General features: G+C 52.5%; 2 protein-coding genes across 20 annotated transcripts; one reads left to right on the top strand and one right to left on the bottom strand.

The window, feature by feature from the left end:
• Positions 1–857: 857 nt before the first annotated feature.
• Positions 858–1,968, bottom strand: LOC111769652 (putative uncharacterized protein FRMD6-AS1). The gene is made up of 2 exons (XM_023625338.1): positions 1,728–1,968; positions 858–1,486 (listed from the first exon to the last, which is right to left on the bottom strand). The coding sequence occupies exons 1-2, from the start codon at positions 1,966–1,968 to the stop codon at positions 858–860; spliced, it is 870 nt and encodes a 289-aa protein (XP_023481106.1).
• PDCD6 (programmed cell death 6) lies at positions 1,531–19,504 on the top strand. 19 transcript variants are annotated; one of them, XR_011430322.1, is made up of 9 exons: positions 1,531–2,061; positions 3,373–3,434; positions 12,299–12,343; positions 13,402–13,560; positions 16,113–16,222; positions 16,556–16,604; positions 16,733–16,893; positions 17,204–17,265; positions 18,930–19,504. XR_011430322.1 is itself a non-coding variant. In XM_023625916.2 (7 exons), exons 1-6 carry the CDS (start codon positions 1,967–1,969, stop codon positions 16,601–16,603), a joined length of 519 nt encoding a protein of 172 aa, XP_023481684.1. In that variant the 5' UTR covers positions 1,531–1,966; the 3' UTR covers position 16,604; positions 18,930–19,504. The 19 variants fall into 19 exon arrangements, 8 of the variants coding, with proteins under 8 accessions (XP_023481684.1, XP_023481683.1, XP_023481682.1 ...); XR_011430326.1 differs by having other exon boundaries at positions 1,556–2,061; positions 13,402–13,554; positions 18,930–19,126; XR_002802705.2 differs by lacking the exon at positions 17,204–17,265.
• The last annotated feature ends 955 nt before the right edge of the window (positions 19,505–20,459 follow it).

Below are 20,459 nucleotides of genomic sequence, written 5' to 3'. Positions count from 1 at the left end.
GCTCTGTCCCCTAGACTTAAGGGGAAAGTGACTGAAAAGGGAAGGTTTCCAGTGTGCAGATGTCATAGAGCAGCGGACAGAGGTCCTGATGAGAAAGTAAGACACAAGTCATGAATCGCAGTTGCAGCTCCAGAGGAAAAGCTGTTAGGGTAGATAATAGAAAATGTGTGCCTGTATTCACATGCATAAGCACCGAGGCAGAAGGCAGCACGAGACTGCCTGGGTCATCTGCTGCCTAACATGCCAGAGACAGAAAAACAAGAGGGTGGACTGCTGGCACACAGAAAGAGCCAATGTTAAGGGAAAGTCTAAGGATAATAAAGGCGTTTTCAGTTAGTTCAGAGAAATGAGACCAAAGGAAAGACTGGCCCAATAATAATCGATACATGACGTGATGGCGTTGATGCAGAGAAGAAAGTAGTGTTGTCTTTCACTTTCTCTTCTCACCCAGGAGCACCGTCTAAACGTTTCTTAGAACAGACACGGTTAGAGGGAACTGAATCCACAGACAGGCAAGGAGAGGGTAGCAATCACATCAGTGCTTTACACAGCAGGGGGCGGGCAGCAGGTGCTCCGCTTCTGTCTCGGCGTTGGGCTGTCTCCGGTTACTGTCCGTCTAACATGGGGACAGGGCTCCAGGCCACGGGGGACGCAAGGCTTGAGCCCGGCCTCGCAGCCCGGAGGCCCTCGGAGGCAGGGCCGCGGCGCGGGAGGCCCTGGCTGCCCCGTCTGCGAGGGCGCCAGGCCGCCTCCGATGGGTCTGCAGACGCACCCGTTTGTGCGTTGGTGCCGGTGTGCGCGGGCGGGACCTTTCCTTAAACCCGCGTTGCGCAAGAAGAGCCGCTCCCCTCCGGGAGTCAGCCTTGCCGCTGCGGAGAGGAGGGGCAGACGGGCCGGGCGGCCCCCAGGCAGGCGCGGCCTCGGAGCCACGCGAAGGGAGCCTTCGGACGCCGGGCGCCCCCGGCTGCTCCGCGCTTCAGCGCGCGCCGGCTCCAGCGGGCGTTCCGGGCCCAGGCGCGACCGGGGCCGCCGTCCGCGTCCCGCTCGCGTCCCGGACGCGCCGCGCCAAGAGACCCACAGGTCACGGCGCTACGGAAAGTCCTAGAAAGGGCTGTTAACCGAGTGACGCGGACCGAGGAGACGAGACCCGGCCGAGTCTGCCGTCGAGGGAAGCCACGTCGTCGCCGGGCCCGGGGGCCGCGCTCCCGGGGATTTCCCAGGGCCCTCGCGCGTCGCGGCGGCAGCGGCCGGAGCCGCGACGGGCCGTCCACGGGCGGACACCTCGGGCTCGTGCCCCGACACCCGGGGCGGCCCGAGGCGGGTCCGGAACCAGGGCTAACACCCGAGCGGCGGGAACGGCGTCCAGCACGAGGGGGCGTAGGCCCGCGGGGAGCCGGTCGCCCGGGCCTGGGGCTCCGGCCACGACGCTCGCACTGCGCCACGGCCACCGCGGGGGGGCGCGTGACAGCGCCGTCGCGTGCGGGGCCTGTGCGGCCAGAGGGGCCGCGGCGTCAGCGCCAGGAGGGGGCGGGGCCAAGGGCGGGGGGAGGGACGCAGTGGGGCCGCGATGCGTGCGTGCGTGTGCGGAAAACTCCCGAGGAGCGTCGGGACCGCCACTGCGCGTCCGTCCCCTCCACCACACCTGCTCCCACGACTCTCCACGCAGGAATTAAATGCGTCGGAGTGAGCCCCCGCCCCGCGAATCTGCAGGCGGCCGGGGCGCGCACTCACGGGCGCGGGCCCCGACCCCAGCCCCAGACAGTGGGCCCGGGCGCCCCGGGCGTTGCTTGGCAACGGGGCCGCGAGGGGATTTCCCGTGCTCCGCCCCGTGACGCCTCGGGGGACACGCACTTCCTGCGTCCCCGGAAGTGGCGTGAGCGCCAGGCCGGCCCGGTGGAGGCGGAAGTGGAGCCGCCCCGAGGTGTCTCCGTGCCGCCCGCTCCTCAGCCCAGCGGTGCCTCGGCCCATGGCCGCGTATCCGTACCGCCCGGGCCCCGGGGCCGGCCCTGCGGCGGGCGCGGCCCTGCCGGACCAGAGCTTCCTGTGGAACGTCTTCCAGAGGTGTGGCCCGGCGCCGCCGGGGCTCCGCCGCTTCCCCGTCCTGTCCCCGGTCTCGGTTCCATCTCCCTCTGGCCTCTCCCCGGCCTCCTACCCTGTGACCCCTTTTCCCCCGACTTGACCTCCCCCTCGACCTTCTCCTCCGGCCTCCTGCCCCGTGCCGTCCTTTCCCCGCACCTGACCTCACCCTACCGGACGTCCTCCTCTGGCCTCGCCCTCCTCCCGGCCTCCTGCTCCTTGTCCCCCTTTCCCTTACCACCCCCCCGACCTCCTCCTCGTCTCCTCCTCCGGCCTTTCCCTCCTCTGGCCTTCTGCCCCGTGTCCCCCTTTCCCCCACCTGACCTCCCCCTCCGGCCTCCCCTTTCTCCCAGCCTCTCTCTGGCCTCCTGCCCCGTGTCCCCCTCCCCCCCGCCTCCTGCCGCATGCCTGCCGGCGTCTCTCCCTGTCTCCGCGCCGCCTCCCTCCTCCCGGCCTCCTGCCCCGTGCCCCTCCCATCCCTTTCCCCCAGCCTCCGTTCCGACCCCCCGGCCTCCTCTCCGCCTCCCCATGCGGCCCTCCTGGCCGATCCCCGCACCGTTCTCCGCTCTCCTCGGCCTCCTGCTCCGCGGCGCCGCCCCCCGTCTGCTCCAGCCGCTCCCCCCGGCCTCCTCCCTGGTCCCCTACTCTCTTCCCTAGGGCGGAGAGGCCGAGCCCGCTGCAGACGCCCGGGGGTCGCGGCCTCCAGTCCCGCCTCCTACAGCCGAGTGCCGGCTGGTGCGGGGCGGGTTCTTGCTGCCCGGGAGGGTCCGGGATCCTGCTCTGCTCGGCGTTGCTGAAATGCCCGCGGCCAGAAAGGAAGCTGCGGGAAGCGCAAGGCTGCCGCTGGTGACTGCTCCCGCAGTGCCTTCTGTCCCTAGGCGTCCTCCCAGTGAATGAATGATGGAAACTTGAGTGATTAGTGGTCGGAGAATGATCTAATTGTCTGAGAGGATCTTTTCCTTTTGGTGGGGAAGAGGGAAGCTGGTGCAGGTGGGATTCAGACAGGCCGGGGAGGGGACGGAGAGAAGGGCTTGAGGAGGGGGAGCCTGTCCCTCTCTGGGGAGAACCAGCTTGGGCTTGGCAGTTGCAGTGCTTAGGATGCGTTCAGGAGCTCAGGTGTTTCCTTCCTCTCAGCTAACGAGGGAGCCAGACTTTCTGGCAGAACAAAGGAGAAGGTCCCCTGGAAGGAACATGCCAGAGCTAACCTAGGATTGACAAGGGTTAGGTGGTTGTGCCTGATGTGTTTTGCTTTTCCTGCACTTTTAACTACCAGGTTAACGGGTCTTGATTTTGTAGGGTTGATAAAGACAGGAGCGGGGTGATCTCGGACAACGAGCTTCAGCAAGCACTATCCAATGGTGAGTAGGACCTGGCCTGGCCGTCAGGACTTCTGAACTGCAAGCCTGACCCATCTGTAGTACATAACCTCTTTCTTGAACTTGTTTTCCAAGCACAAAGGAGTCATGAAGACCTAATTAGTATTACTGGCGTGTGTGGAAGTGCTTCTGATTTATTTTGCCAAGTGTGGCCATTAGTGCTGCTCCGAGTACCTGGCTGAGCTGGTGGAGCAGCCACGTGGATGGGCACAGGGAAGTGCTTCTTGAGCATGGGGGCTCGGGTCAGTTTAGGGAAGGATGGGAAGTTTATCTTTGTACAGCAGACACTCTCAGGTGTGTTGAAGATCGCTGAGTTCTTAGGTAACTGCATTCTTGTAACTCCCCTGGAGAGGCTCATCAAGTCCCAGAAGCACCGATGGGGAACCACTTGGGATCTCGGAGGCGCTGGCAGCCAGATTGTGGGGAGGTGGTCTTATCAGTGGGGTACCAGGCATTGAGACAGGGAAGAAAGGATTACAACTCTTGCATGGTGGTGCATTGGGGGCTCTCCATGGAGTTGTGTTCTTGTCAGTTTGAGCATGATTAATCTGTGAAAGTACTCTTAGAGACCTCTTATTTCATTAAGTACCTCATTCTGTTGCCCATTTTTTAATCTCTCAGACACCACTGTCTTTTTTTTCTTTTGAGGAAGATTAGCCCTGAGCTAACATCTGCCACCAATCCTCCTCTTTTTACTGAGGAAGCCTGTCCCCGAGGAAACATCCATGCCCATCTTCCTCTACTTTGTGTGTGGGACGCCTGCCACAACATGGCTTGACAAGCGGTGCGTGGTTCCACACTGGCGAACCTAACCGCTGCACCACTGGTCCAGCCCCGCCACTGTCTTCCTTGATGCTTAGATTTGTAGCTTACTTTTCCAGAGGCGTGCCAGTTAAAGTAGAAAAGGGATTGATTTTAAGAAGTTATGAAGATGTTGAAAGGCTTATCTTTTTTGGTGGGAAGCAGTGTGATGTAGTGGGAAGACTGGACCAGGGAGTGAGACGGACCAAGGATGCTGACGCCACCTCACGGAGCTGGATGTGGGGTGAAAGGAGAGCTCGTGTGCCCCGTCACTATTGGCACGTACCAGGGATCCAGTGTTAGTTTATTTATTGCCTGATGATCTGCATAAAGCTGAGGGTTTGTGTTTATAGGTTAATACATTTGCTTTATAGAACAGTAGATACCACTGACTTTGTTTTCCAGTATTTAATGTTTGTGGGCCACAGATATTAGTGTATGACATCATGTGTATTTATGTAGAGTATTTTCAGGAAGTTAAGAAATTCCATTACTTCTGCCTTGATGATTATGCCTTCTTGATTCTTCTCTGATCATTATTAAACACTTTTCATTTTTTGTTTGAGTCTCCAGTGCTTGAGTTACCCTCAGGAGAAGGAGAAGACAGGGTTACTAGGAAGGTGTCAGGAGCACCTGGGATCCAACAGGCTGCAGTCTGGCAAATCCTGGCCTAAAACTTTGTCTTTGTTGACTAAAATGGATGTTTCTTCAGATCATTCGTTGAATATTTCAGCTGCGGGAGTGGTTGGCCCTTCAATGAGAGCGGCCCTCAGGGTAATGCTGCAGAGGTGTCCCTTCTGAGTTCCTCCCAGTGAGTGGGGCCCGATTCCTGATCCATTTGGACGTCTCCCTTTTGTCCTAGCTTGAAGTTTCGAGCATGCTGCCCGGGTTTAGAGTTTGTTTGAAACCTGCTCGCCTGGGAGTGACGGTCAAATAGCAGGACAGTCTGTCCACCCTGGGAGGCTCCGGGGTGCTGGGGTCAGTCTGCCTGGCCTCAAGTCCCAGCTCTGCCGGTTCCAGGCTGTGACCTTGGGCGGGGACTTGCCCTTTCTCAGGGTCCCCACGGCCACTGGGAGGGTAAATTGAGGGATGCGTGTGGAGTGTTTGGTGGGAGCCTGGCACATAGCGAGGGCTTGTTCTTCTTGGCTGAGGTGAGTAGTAAGTAGTATTGTTGCTGGCACTGTTGTTGGCCGGGGAACTGGTCAAGTCTTTGATGGCTTTTCTGTACCTCATGACAGCGATGATGGTGGTGGTGGCCACCTACAGAGCGTCCAGTCCATGTGGACACCATGCTGGGCACTTGACAAGCAGTATCTCTCAGTCAGCATTGCTGTTTGAGCCCTGAGGGTGTGGCCTGGGGACTTTCTACTCTGACCGAAGGGTTTAGGCTCCTACATTTTCAGGAGGGTTGTCAGTGCTGCCCCTGGTTCAGCTGGTCATTGGAGCATATGACTCTTCGCTCTGCCAGAACATAATCTTGAACTCAGCTGCTACTAGGTATCCACCAGGAGCCTGCTCGAGAGAGGATTTTAACAGAATTGCCTAGAGGATGTTCAGTTCCCCATTCCTAAGATACTCTGAAGTCAGTGCTGGTCTAACCCAGCTAATAAGTGTGTCCTGGGATCATGTCACAGTGCCCTTGTAGAGCCACTTTTCTGAAATGCTCTGCAGGATTCCCTCAGCTCTGCTGGGGACAGGTGAGAGCAGTCGTCACTGTTAACCCCGAGGGGGTGGCTGCGGGCAGCTCCGGGGAGGGCCATCTTGCTTCTTCTGGAGTGTGGTGGCTGTTGTGTAATGTTGTGTTTGTACCCTGAATCTTTTAACCAGTTACATTTACCTCTTCAGATTAGCTGCTGAAAAACGTAATGCATAAGTGTGTAATTCCTCCTCGCCAGGCGTAGGATTTGGAATTTTACAAAGTGCGTTTTCCTGGCCTGGTCTTAGGCTCCTTACTTGCTTCTCTCACCCGCCTGCTTTTCTCCCCTATCCGACATAATTAAACTTTGTTTTGCTGTACCATGAACATCTTCATAACTTGCGTTCTTTCTGCAGTGAGGTGGGTTATTAGAGCACAGATTTCTAGTTTTCTCCACAGCTCTCAGAGTAGGGGATGGCGTTACCAGCGCTTTGCTGGATGAATTATGGTCACAGCTCTCAGGTTGCAGGCCTGCACTGGAACCCAGGTGTGTGTCGTACACCGCAGCACCTTTGCTCGTGTTCTGCTTCAGGTCTGCTCCTCGCAGGTGGGCACTTCTGAGGCCCGTGTTTCCCACCTGTGTCTTCACGTTGGCTCCACCGAGTGCTTCGGGTGCCGTGGCTCCTGTGCTCCTCCTGCCTTTCCTCACTGCAAGGTGACGTCCTGCCCCGCGTCTCACATCCCTTTCTTCCTAGAGGGATGTGCACTGCCTCTGCCTTTGAACCTCCGTGGCATTTGCCTTTTCCTTTGGTGGTGTCCTTTCTCCTTGTTCTCTTGTCATCATTTTTGTAGCTGTCTGGCTACTAAACTGTCAGTTGCATGAAGGAAGGCCAAGCTGGCGCTCTTGTTCACAGTTGTGTTGTGTGTCCAGGGAGGTCACTGGATGGACAGGTGTCAGTTCTCTTCCGTCTGCTTGTTGGATTCCTATAGCTCACACGGTTGAAGTTATTTATTTATTTTTGGTGAGGAAGATTGTCCCTGAGCTATCATCTGTGCCAGTCTTCCTCTGTTTTGTATGTGGGATGCTGCCACAGCATGGCTTAATGAGCAGTGTGTAGGTCGGCACCTGGGATCCAAACTCATGAACCCTGGGGTGCTGAAGCAGAGGCACATACTTAAGCACTACACCACCGGGCTGGCCCCAGTTCAAGTTATTTTGACTTCTGATTTTTCTTCCAGGAATGGATTTCTGCTTGCCTATTAGAACTAGAATGTTAGACTCTTTTAAGAAATTGGTTTAATTGATTAGTCTATTACTGATGGAAAAACTGAAGTTACAAAATAGCATGGTTTCTCACTTCAGTTAAATCTGTGCCTGAGTACTCGCTGTTAAAATCTAGTTACAGGGTCTGGCCCGGTGGCCGAGTGGTTAAGTTCATGCGCTCTGCTGCAGGTGGCCCAGTGTTTCATTGGTTCGAATCCTGGGCGCACACATGGCACTGCTCATCAGACCACGCTGAGGCAGCATCCCACATGCCTCAACTAGAAAGACCCACAACGAAGAATATACAACTATGTACCGGGGGGCTTTGGGGAGAAAAAGGGAAAAAATCTTAAAAAAAAAAAAAAAAATCTAGTTACACCTTCCTGGAAAAGTACTTGTGGGCCCGGTACACTGAGTGCTTTACAAGACTTGTTTCTGTAGGAGAGCTTCTAAAAATGCCTTCTCTCGGGGAGGCATGTGGTCCACAGGTAGGAGAAAGACAGAAGAGGACTGTTCTCTTGCCTTTTCAAATAACATGTCACAAACCGTCTTGAGTGAGGTCACTTTATATTTTTCTTTTTACTTTCATGTTATTTGTTGGAATTATGGGACATTAATTTTGCTCAAGTCTTTTTTGTGCTTCTGTGGGTTTGCCTTAACATACATATTGATGTATTTTGAGGAGGTGTTTTTTAGCTGTTCTTTAAAAAATAATTCATATGTTCTTTTTAAGGTATTTTTATCAAAATAGAGTTTTCATATTAAGAAGAAATGGGAGAAATCAGACCATGTGAGCAGAGTTCCCTGCAGACTGTTATTTCAGTCACATTGCTGTCCCTCCCACAGCCCCTTGTGTGTTGCCCCTGGTGATGGAGCAGAGGGAGTATGAGATTTGCCTTCAGCTTCCCTCTGCCTGTGTGTGGGAGAGGGCCGACCCAGCAGGCCTGTGCTGCTCAGAGCCTGCACGTCGCCCAAGGGCCTGTCTGATGACTGGCTGCCTCCTGGAATGTTCTGACTGACGAGAGTGTTTTGCCCACCGAGGGCTTCAAGTCTCACTGTACCTCTTTGTCTGGATAGTTCATACTAACAGTATGATTTTGGCAAACACCTGCTTTCCCTCTGGGCGTCTGGAGCTTCCATGACTGACCCCCAAGAAAAACCCCGGACTCCCAGGCTCAGGGGCACTTCCCTGGTTGCTGACACTTTGTGTGTGTCGACGTTAGTCATCCAGGAAGATTAAATGCACCCTGTGTGACTCTACAGGGAGGGGACTCTGGGAAATGTGCCTGGTTTCCCCGGACTTCTCCCAGTGCCATCTCCATCTACTGACTCGACTGTGTCCTTTTGCTGTAACAGTGATCTGAGTGTTGTGAGTAGCGGGTCATCCAGTCTGAGGGTGGTCTTGGGGACCCCGGTCCAGCCTGTCACGTCTGCTCTTCCCAGAAACTTGCGCAGCTAGAGTTTTAGATGGAACAAAGGAAGGTTGGGACTCAGTGGACCTGGCTTTGGTGACGAGTTACTCCACGACCTTGGGCAGATCACACCATTTCTGGTCTCAGTTTCTTCCACGTGAAAATAGGGCAGCTAGAAGTTTAGATCCCTTTTGCCTCGAGCCAGGCTCGTTTCCTCTAGATCCCCTTGGTCTGTATCTACCAGGAGTGAATTTACCATGTTTCACTAGTGGAAATTTAGATTGTTTCTGATTTCATTTGACTCAAAATTTTATAAGTTTCTAGAAGTGGCATTTATCAGATCAGAGGGTATAGGCATTGTTAAGGCTGTTGATCACTACTCAGGTTGCTTTTCAGAAAGGCCATGTGTCCAGTCGTGGCCGTTTGAAGCCATAATCGAAGGTAACAGGTGAAGCTCGGGATTCTGCTGAACCTGAAAATGCAGCAAGGCCTGGCAAAACGCCCTGAATCCCGGTGTCCTGGCCCGAGCCCCACAGGGCTGCTTCCACCTCTTCTCACGCAGCTCCTCTCTGGCAGAAGAGCCCAGAAGGCCAGTCCCAGGTCTGATGCAGTTAAGTGATCACTGATGATGTAAAAAGGTCTGATTCCTTTTCTCCCAGAAGAGTCCAAGAAGTTAGCTATTTCAGTTGTCCAGGTGCTGGGTGTTGTGAAGTCTTACCGCTCGCTAAAGTCTCTGTCCACCAGAATTTAAGTTTGTGGTTAACAGAGCGTCATTTCAAGAAAGAACACTCTGGATAAAAACAGCCCGTATTACTGCAGAGCAGAGAGGGGTTCCCCCGCCCCCAGGAAGGGAGGCAGATGGAAGTCCCCAAGTCCTTTGTATGCTGAGTGGGATGGTGCTGCTCCCTCCTGCTGGTGCCCACCTGCTTTGCGGGGCTGCACTTGTCCCTTCTGCCAGTGTCACTCACTGTTCCTTCTTCGAGCCTCAGCACTGTTCCCGTGACAGGTGAAACAAGCTGTGTGCTCAGCTTACGTGGAGAATGGTGTTTGTTTCTATTTTCTTTGGTTCTTTGAAATGAAATTAAGGCAAGACTTGCACGTACAGTGACTGTGTGTTTCTAATAAACGTCTGACAGGAAATCCTTTGCCAGGTGAGTGGTCCTGGACATGTTGGATATGGGGGAGGAGATGGGCATGAGTGACACTGGGACTGGGACAGAGGGCCGCTGGAAGTCGGGCTCGTGGGAAACCTGCCTGTGTGGGGTGTCTCTGCCTGCAGGCGGCTCTGGTAGACCCCGCTTACTGCGCTGCAGAGCTTCCTTACAGAAAACTCCTATGCAAACTGTTTAGATTTCCAGGCTTGACACTCATGCGTTTAACTCGCGGTACATGTAACTGAGATATTAAATGTCTGCCTGTGTGGCGTTTTGCTTCATTGTGGGCTGTTAGGCTTTGATGTTTAGTCTGGGAACCAGGCGACAGGACCTGGCACACGATGGTCAATTAACTGCTGGCTGTTGTTATTTTCCCTTGGTTTCTCTGGAGAATCCAGCCCCATTTGGGTGACAAAAAGGATGAGTGGAGGTCCCAGGAGCCTGCCTCCGCCTTCGGCCACTCAACAGCTCTGCAAGAAGCCTGTGGTCTCCTGCTAGAGGAGCAGCCTCTCTCCATCCTTGACTCAGCCCAGGGCGACCTCCTGCTCTCCTGAGCCTGGGACCCCTGCAGTCCTCAGAGTGCTCCAGCATGGCCACCGGTTCCCTCTGGGCCACACCTCGCAGGGACGCACCGTCTCTGTGCACCCACGTATGCCTCTCCAGGTGGTACCTGGCCTTCACAGAAGGACCTGTGTTTGCAGCAATATTTAACTCTTTTACTTGTATTGCCTTTCTTTAAAAGTTCTTCGGCCAAGTCGTGTGCTGAGACAGCCTAGTGCCCTTCTGCTCAGTGGGGACAGACTGTGGGTGCCGCCTCCACTTTCAGAGGCTGAGGTCTCATTGCTGATGTTGCTCCAGCTCTGCACAGTCAGATCAGTTGAGCGAACATTCATGGACGACTCTCCATGTGGTCACTTAGGTTGTACCAGACGTGGAAGGAAGACTCCAGTGGGGGTGTCTAGTTCCTCGGGCTGCTCGTCAGTGGCGGCTTCTCTTCTGTGAAAACTCTAGTTCAGTGCATGCAGCAGCAGAGACTGAGGGAGGGAAAAACAGAAATGAAGAGGCCATACTCTTATGTGTTTAGGATTTTCCTCTTTCTTTTGAGTTCTCTGTAACATAGTTTTTGTACTGGTTTCAATAATACTGACTTTTCCTAATGCCTCTATATGCATACTCCTGCCCACCCTCCCTACAAACGTCTGTAAATCCTGCACAAGGATGCTCGTGCAGTGCTGATGTGTGCCCTGCACGGGGACAGCTGTGCCCCTGTGTTTGCAGGAAGACCAGCCTTCACTGAGTTGTACGGTTGCAGAAGTTGCATAGGGGAAGTTAGAAGGTGCACTGGTGGAGCAGATTTATTAAACTTGGGGCCTGGGGAGTGTGGAACTTCTGAGAAAGCAGTTCTTCTGGGGCTTAAAAGAGACGTAGGAGTCGGGGTGAGGGGTGTGCGTGTGTTTGGAGGGGCCACACCTGAGGCTGAGAGAAGTGTGTGGGTGTGGCTCTTGGGAGTTGCTGTGGGAGGTCCAGTGGTGTGGATGTAAGGGGTGGTGCCCTTCAGACCCCCCAGCCCATGGCACAGGAGGAACCACTGAGCTTCACACATGAGTGTAAAAGTGTTACTTTCTGTGAAGTCCGGGGATGGTCTCTGGGTGCCACTCAGAGCTGAAACGGTTTTGTGTAAAGAAGAAAGGTGAGGATGGGCAGAGACACTGCTTTCCCTCCACGTTAAAAAAAATTACTTTGTTTTTAGTGACTATGAAAGCAGTAAAGGTAGAAATCGCTCTGAAAACTGATTCTCGGGCATTAAAGATATCTGACGAACATCACAATTCATCAGGCTCTAAGCTCTCACATCCATCAGATTCAACAAGCCCCTTTATAACAAATATTTGGTAACATCCCCATTTCTATTCTGAAGTGAATCATAGAATAATATAACCTATGTTTTCACAATTTCAAGGAAAATAGTATAATGCCCAGACTGTAATTTTAGGAGAAAGTTCCATGGCATGCGTTCAGTATGCTTTGGCACGATTACTGAGGGAAGACCAGGTGATTTGATGTGCGCACCTGTGCGTAGAGTGACCACAGCAGCTATGCAGGTGAACGCTGGGTGTCTCGGGGACTCCAGCACCAGAAGCAGTGTTGGTCCTGGTGGTAGGATTTTCTGAAATGGTAATTGGTGACATTCCTAACAAAACTAGGTGCTGTGTTCTCAATTTAGCTGGTGGTTGCATTCCTGGAAAATTCAGTGTATATTAAGATAATATAAAACCATTTCTTGTTTATATAGTAAACAAAGATGAGCTTCCAGGCTCAGATTATGAACTGTTTGAGTGTCTGGCAGGACCCAAGGGACTCCTGCATGCTGCAGGACTGGACCCTGACTGTGAAATCCTTGTGGCCCCTCACAGTAGTCCCAGCACTCAGAACTGAGTGTCCCCTGCTGAGAACCGTGGCTCCAGCGTCTTTACGTTAAAAGCAAATTAATTCCTTTCATTGGCGTCTAGTGTTAGAGATTAGGAATTTAGTTTCCTGTGTACATGATTTTCTCTTACTGTAATTCCTGTTGTTTTCAGGCACGTGGACTCCATTTAATCCCGTGACTGTCAGGTCGATCATATGTAAGTAAAGGCACCATCGTCCTACCTGTGCAGGCAGGCAGGTGTGGCTGCTTTTCCATCCTGCTCGGGTACGGGGTGTCTTCCTACCCTGTTTCTTCTGGTTAAATGGGTGTGGGCCCTCTCCTTCTGCCCTCGCGTCCCTCACGGATTCTTCACTTTCAGTTTCCAATTCTGAAGACCTCAGCTACATGTAGGGCCAGCTCGTTGCACATGCAGTCCATGCCCTGCGTGACTGTTGGCATCAATGCTCAGTTTCTCACCGATTTTCATTAGGTCACATTTTGTTGAATCGTGATATGCTTCTTGCCAAACCAAGAGCACTTGTACTCCAGTGTTAACATCCATCTCTTTCCCTGAAAGAGACTGAAGAATTTATCACTTCCTCTGTGGTCATACTTCAGACTGAGTTTTTATGTATTTTTTAGCCATTTTGCAATTACATGTAAATGTGGTTGCAGGTTCTTTTGTATTTGAGGCTGGATTTTGGCTTATTTTTTAAATGAAAAGCAGCTCTTACTAAGAAAAACTCTGGAGCCAGTGGAGCCTTTCTCTCGTTGGCACTGTCTCCCTTGCCAGAGGCCTCCTCGGAGCCCCTGCTGGAGGACATCGGTCCTCAGGATGAAGGGGTGGTCTGGGAGTTAGACCCATGTTCTGGGCCCAGAACCAGGAGTTGGGGGAGTCGGGCAGGCCGCTTGCCTTCTGCAGCTCGGTCTCTTCCGGCTCCTCCAGTGCTCCTGCTCTTGTAGAACCTCCTGCAGTGTAAAGTAGTGTTATTATGGCTCTACCAGCGAGTGTTGCTCGTGCTTTCCTTTCACGGTCTATCTCAGATCTGTTTAACGTGACTCGGGCTGAGGCTGGGTGGCAGTCCCCTGCTCCACCCCAGCAGAGCCATCCAGCCCCCCATTCAGCAAATGAACATTTATTAGCTACACCTAGGGGTTCGCTAGTTGAGCACCCAGCTGGGTCCCCAGGGAACCAGCGTGTGCTGGGGAGGTGACTGCCGTGATTGACATCGAGATTCCATTGGCCGTATGCTACCCACGTTCTTTATTTCTCAGCTATGTTTGACCGGGAGAACAAGGCCGGCGTGAACTTCAGCGAGTTCACTGGCGTCTGGAAGTACATCACAGACTGGCAGAACGTCTTTCGCACCTACGACCGGGACAATTCTGGGATGATTGACAAGAACGAGCTCAAGCAGGCGCTCTCAGGTTTCGGTAACTCACTTGTCTCGGTTGTGTAGCGTATTTCATTTTGGAGCCCAAGTGCCACTTCAGTGTGTTGTACTTTGTTCAACTTACTGATTTCTAACCCAGTGTATGTGAAATTTTTATTTGCATCATACAGATTTATATTTTGATATTGTCTATACCTCGAAGGCTTCTATTTGACATGGAGACTTTTATGCAGTTTTTATCCAAAATGAGATAAGGGCTATGCAATCATTTATCTTTTGTGAAATGGAATGACGCCATAAGCACATTGAGAATGAGGCTTTTGAAACGGTTTAAAGTGAGTGAAAATGAAGAGCTGCAGGCAGCTTATATTTCGTGATATGTCACAGTGCACAGAAAGATGATGAAGTGCACACAGGCGACAAGTCTGTGAGCGGCAGTGCAAATCCCGTGCCTCAGCTAGAGTGCTGGAGAGTGCGTTCCCATTCTCAAGTGCGTGTCAGCATGTGTGTGTGTGTGTGGGTGCCGCATGCCTGCCAGGCCTGCGTGTGCCGTGCTGTGAGGGGTGTTCACATGGTGCCTTCCAAAGTAGAGCAGCTGGCCTCTGATGCTGTGGGTGGGTCTGAGAGGAAGGTGGGATTTTCCATCTACAGAGGAAACTGGAGGGTTGTGGGGCTTGTCAGGGCTTGTAGTACTTACACTGGGATTCTAATTTGGGGCACTTTCACTCAGCCTTGTGTCCACTGGGCCCATGTTACAAAACCCCTTCTATGTTTTGCTTTAAAAGGGTGCTTACAGATGCCCTCTAGGAAAAAAAAGAAAAGTTAGATTATAATCTACTATATTGTAGGTATGTCAAGTTTTAATAATGTGAAGTACACTTTGGTTCTAGTGGTTACTAACGTGGCCTCTGCCCACCCCCCATTGTTTTCTTGGCACATTCTCTACAGCTGTCTTTCCTCCCCCTCCCCTTCCTTTCTTGCCTCGTGAACTTGTACGTAGCATCAGCAGGAGGCTCTGGGACTCCACAGGAAGTTTGTGTGCTGAGCTTGCCAGGCGTGGGTCAAGATCTGGGCAGGACGTTGAGCTCAGGTTCTCTAAGTGGAACTGGGAGTGCAGCTGACCTTGCTCTGTCCTTGAGTGAGGGGACTAGTGGGAGGCCTCCATGGAGAGCAGTCCTGGGGCGGGAAGGAGCTGGAGGCCTGGCTGGGCTGCGGAGGACTAGCTAGGAACCTGGATCCCCCCGTCTACACCCTGCTCGGGCACTGCTTCATGTCCCCCCATCTATACCCTGCACGGGCACTGCCGCATAACCCCCTTGTCTACACTCTGGACAGGCACTGTGCCGTCACCATGCCCCAAGCTCAGTCCCCACCAGCCTGCACCTGTCTCTTAGCTGCCCCGCGGCACAGGTGCTGGGTGTGAGGAGGTGAGACTAATGAGGCCAAGAGGACTGGCGCCCGTCTGGGACTGCTGTCTTTTTTTCCTGACTAAGTCGGGGGTCATGTCTTCTACTCAGCTTGCAGGGAAGGGGGCACTGGATTTAAGTTGCAGAGACACAGAGAGCGTGCTGACCACTCTGGAAGGTGCTGTCGTGTGTTTGCATGTTTGCCTCTTTTTCATAAAGTGGTCAAGTGCTCATACAGGGAATTAACTGTGACATTCACTCAGACAATAGGTGTGCATGTCCTTGCAAAGATTGCAACAAGACTGAAAACCAGTAAAAATATTTGGGCACCTGGATCTTGTCTCCTGAATAAGTAAGGATGCCACGGTCACACAGGTAGTGGGATCATGGGGGAAGGAAGTAGGTATCCTTGTGTAGCGCGGCCTCGGGGGTGTCCCACAGACACGTGGCCGTGCATCCCCACGTCTTCAGAGCTGTCTCCCTCCCTTTACGACACATGTTCAGTGAATTGAAAGTGGAATAGGCCACTCTGCGGTAACGTTTGATGACCTTCAGTGGTTTTGAACTTTGTGAGGCTGCCTTCCTCCTTGTAATTTTCAATTTCCTAGTGTCAGTGTGCTGATTTACGTGGGAGACCATCTGTCAATTAATCTCCTGTCTCCTTAAGTTTATGCTTTAATTGGAAGCCTCAGTAAGGTTTATCTTTTAAAGCATTCTCTAGTCATGAGTAATCCGGGACAGCCAAGTTATTCAGAACTTTCACATCTAGGTTAATAAATGCAATAAAATTCATCAGTAAAGGTCTTTTTAAAGTGGTGACTCCACTGCACTTAAGAAAGTGAGCCGGGCTGGTCTGTGGTGGTGCCGCACTTCAGAGTGAGTATGACTGATGCCAACTCTTGAGTTCATGAACCGACCTTCAGCTCTTAGTGCAGCAGTGGCCTCCGAGTTTCTCCTCATCCTTCAGGAAGAGGCTGCCGGTCTTTCAGTCGCTTCGCGGTGTTGGAGATGAGAAGTTATTGCAGAATGATTTGCAGGAATGTGCACCCGTATTTCCCATCCAGCCCTGGGTCATTTGTTATCAGCTGTTAGAAGAGGCTGTGGGGTCTTTTGGAGGGAGAAGGTGGGTGTTGACACAAATGTCCACTCTCCTGGCCCGCTCTTTAGTCTCATTTCCCTCTTCAAGGGTACCGGCTCTCTGACCAGTTTCACGACATCCTCATTCGAAAGTTTGACAGACAAGGACGGGGGCAGATCGCCTTTGACGACTTCATCCAGGGCTGCATCGTCTTGCAGGTGACCGGGGGATCCCTGAGGGTGCTCAGCAAGCTGGGCTGCAGCACAGGGAGGGAGTAGCCATGAGAGCGGAGGGAAAGGGAAACCCCATTCTGGAGTTGGTGATTTAATGGAGTCAGACACGTGTGAAATTAGCTTCTGGGGCTTCAACAAGTTAGTCTCGTCTTTGGAGAAGTGGTGAGTTCTCCTGTTAAGCCGATCTGTGAATGGTAGTGCTCTTGCTACCCTTGGAAAGGGCAGGCCATTCGGAAGAGGTGGTGGTTTTGCAGTATCCCGTGGGCTGTTGACATGTGTACTCTGCTGTTTTTCTTGTGTTTCTGTTCTGAGGAGAAGGGTAAATTTTCCATTGTGAGCTTCCCTGTGCCCTGCCTTCGTGTGTGAGGTAAGCTCCAAAGACATGAACTGGCTTCCGAGCTCACGGGTCTCGTTGGGGTGTTGGAGCCGTTCCTAACCAGCGTCTGGCGGAGCGTGTGAATCACAATGACGCCTGCACTTCACGTGTCCCTGCAGCCTTTTCTTTGATGTCTGTCCCACACCCTCATGAGTTCACCCCCAAGGGAACCAAGTGCAGAACGTAGGGAGCCTGCTCAGAGACGCCCACTTAAGGTGGAGGGCAGGAGGGATCGGACTCGCCTTGGCTGTTCCCACGCAGGCCCCTGCTCCTGTTCCAGGTGGGGATCCAAGTTCCATGGATTTAAGCGTTAGAAATGCAGTGACTTGATAAACCCTTAAATTACCTCCATGTCTCCCCCCCTCCGTTTTTCTGAAGCAGATTCTGTTTATGGAAAGGAAATGTTTTCCATAAATAGTTCAGTAGAACTTTTCTCCAAAAGATAAGTCTTTGCCGTTTGAATCCAGGTTGAAGTTACATCTTATCGGGTTTAGAATCCACTGGGAGATGTGAACAGCATGAGGTTTTTAAGTGTAATTTGGAATTTTAGAAAACATTCTCAGGTGGGTTTCTTTTTGTTAAAACAATAGATCAGTAAATGTGAAGTCCCTCTGACTGGCCTGCTAGCTTCAGTCATCGTGATTTCTTACTGGTGCGTCTGGGCAGATCGGTCCCTGTCTTTCATGCCACAGTGTTCACGGTGACCCTTCAGATCTTGGAAGTGGGGAGGGCCTCTGCCCCTCAGGCTGGGGGCGGCCAGCTGGATTGCGTGTTGGCAGTGTTGTCTCAACACTTGGGAAAAAGTGCGGTGAAAACTCACTGTGAACTGCATCAAATTGCCCCAGGGTTAGGATTTTCACTTGAGGTTATGTCTCCTAAGTAAACTCGTGCTCCTTGCATTTCCACCAAAGCAGAGGTCGGTGGGCAGGCTCTCAGCACCTGGGCATGGGATCCGGGTCCCACAAGAAGCTTGCCCAGCGCCTCTGACCCCTGTGGGCTGAGGACAGGCCAGCCACTGCCTCCAGGCTGGGCTCTGTCCCTCCCGTGGCCTGACTGCCAGCTCCAGGTCCCACCCCCCTTCAAGAGTGGCCCTAAATGCTGGATGGATATGGGGAATCTAAAAGAAAAAAGCTGCAGGCCACAAGTGAAAAATCCTCAAAAATGTTTTCTTTGATCTGCCTTTTCCAGAAAGGCTTTTAGAAAATCATTTTTTACAGAAGGACAGGGAAATGTGTAGAAATCTTCAGAAAGTACAGTTAAAGTATAAAGAATTGCTCATTGTTGTTCAAGCCAGAGTTCCCTCCTGGTGGCTCTGTGGTTTGTTTCACAATGTTGGGATGCTCCTGGCTGACACCTGAGTGGACGGTCAGCTGTGTCGGGCCCGGTTTATTGTTAGCCGTTTAACCTGTCCCAGCCCAGGAGGGTACAGCCCTGAAGCCAGGCTCCAGCCTTGCTCTCTGCCCCTCTGCAGGTGGCCAGCCTCCGAGGTCAAGATGACCCTGGGGCCTTGTTTTCTTCTGTCTCTGGGAATTGCGTTCTGCCTGTTTCCTCTTAAGATTCTTCAGAGCCTGTTAGGGTTGCCAGCGCCTGTCCCCTGCAGTGGCGCTTACCTCACCCTCCCTGCTGTTGAGTGCAGGTGACCACCCTCTGCTCCCGACCTGAGCTGGATAGTCAGACTGAACAGATTCAGATGGAGCCCTGGTGTGGCTACTGGAGACAGAAGAGGAGGTGGGGCGGGACAGAGAACCCTGAGCTGGCGCAGGGAGACCTGCCCTTCCTCGCTCTGTGGCTGGGCCCCACCCAGAGCCTGGGCTGGGCGCTGGGCCCTCACCTTCTAGGGGGATGGGGTCCAAGGGAGGAGCCTGACCGGGGGCTGGTTTCCCTGTGTCCTGAGCAGCACATGGCCAGAACAGAGGTGATTGTTAGTGAGAACCCCTGTGAGGCCAGTCTTAGAGTGGGAAGGGAGGTGCCAGGTTCACCACCGGCCCCCTGGGGAAACCAGGGCCTGGAGCCAGAGGGCTTGGCCAGGATCCAGGGCTGAGGTGTGTAGCTGAGCTGGGCCTGCAGCCCATGCCCTGACCTCTCACCCTACCCTGCCCCACCTGGCCCCAGAGTCCTCCCTGGTGGACAGGCCTGACTTGGCGAGTGTCCAAGGACACCCGACCCACACCTCCCTGCTCTGGTCTTGGTCAGAGTTAGGGGATGTGCAGACAGGACTGCTTCTGAAGTTGGGTTCCTCACTGTCTTTACCCAGTACGTTTTGTTCCTTCTGTTTAGTAACTATGAAGATCTAAATGCCTGTTGTTTTTTTCCCAGAGGTTGACGGATATATTCAGACGCTACGATACGGATCAGGATGGCTGGATTCAGGTCTCATATGAACAGTATCTTTCCATGGTCTTCAGCATCGTATAACCCTGGCCTTTGGCAAATAGCAACGTAACTTACGGAAAAAAAGACATTTTCAAATGCCAAATCTTTTAACCTTTAATTAAATGGAACAGAAACGGTTAGATACTGTTCTTCCTTTAGATTTTATATAATATTTGGGAATCCAACTGTACATATGTGGATAAGCAGATTAATGTTTTGCGATTGTAACAATAGTTAAATCATTATTCAGATAGAGACATTTGATTTGGTGACTGTTTAATTGTGCCATGAAGTCGGATAGAATAATGTTTCACGTATCCTGCATGCAGAAAATGCATCATGTGCTTTTCTAGATAGCTCTAGTTCTGTAGTGCAAATACTTTTATTAGCCAATAGGAATTTTAAAATAATATGAAACTTACACAGAGAGCTTTTCATGTGCCTTTTTTAAAAAGGGGTTTATTGTATTCATTTGGATATGCAATGTAAGCAATAAAGCACACGTGCCCCTTGTCTCAGTCTGTCTCAGACATGCTAATGTGGGAGCTCCAAGGAGCCTGGGACACCTTCTGGGGTGTCCACACAGCTCTGCTTATGGAAGTCCAAAGACACCATCTGTCCACTGTTACAGGAGTTAGTTTAAATTTTTTAAAATTTCTTTGGACATACAAATCCAAATTTGGTTTAGAAGTATGTGGGTTTCTATCATGTACCAGTGATTCAACTCTGTGCCCTGTGGTGGTCTGTAAATTACGGTTTTTAAACATGAAAGTAGAGTGAGTGGCACAGCCAGCCTGTGTGCTCACCCACATCACCACTCTCAGTGCATAGCCAGCCCCAGGGTGGCCCTGTGCCCTGCCCCTCATGGGATCACTTTAGGCTGTTTGCCGCCTCCCTCCTTTTAAGTGTGCTTCCCAAAACCAGAATTTTGGGCAGGGGTTGTGAGGACATTGGGTTCTGGATGGGTGTCAGCGATTTATAAATGGGTCTGGAGCATCAGAAATTGGTGTCCATAGGGGTCTGTTGTTGGGGGCCTGTACTGGTTGTGGACGGGGGCCTGAGGGCTGTAGGTTTCTTATCTTGTGTCTGTGATTAGAACATCACTGATCACAGTATGTCGGGTTGGGGTAAAGAATCTGTGGGGCTCAAAGACTGGCCCCCATGGGGGGGTCTCTGAGGATTTCCACCCCTTTCCATGTTGGATGCCTCTCTGGATGTCCACACGCTCATGATACAGCACCAGCACATGACCCCAAGTTTTACCCCAGTGAGGTCAGCCTCAACCCCAAACTCCGAATTCCCAGCTCCAAGAGGTCTTTACACCCCAGGCCCCAAGCTTTAGGCTCAATGAGGCCTCAGACCCAGGCCCCAGGCTCCAGACTCTGAGAGGCCCTCAGACCCAGGCCCACACATCCAGGCACACAAGTGACTTCCCCCTGGGTTATCACGGACATCTTGAACTCAACGTTTTCA

This window comes from Equus caballus, chromosome 21, assembly GCF_041296265.1.
Source record: "Equus caballus isolate H_3958 breed thoroughbred chromosome 21, TB-T2T, whole genome shotgun sequence".
NCBI classification, from domain to species: Eukaryota; Metazoa; Chordata; class Mammalia; order Perissodactyla; family Equidae; genus Equus; species Equus caballus.
This window is presented reverse-complemented; position numbering and strand designations above follow the sequence as displayed.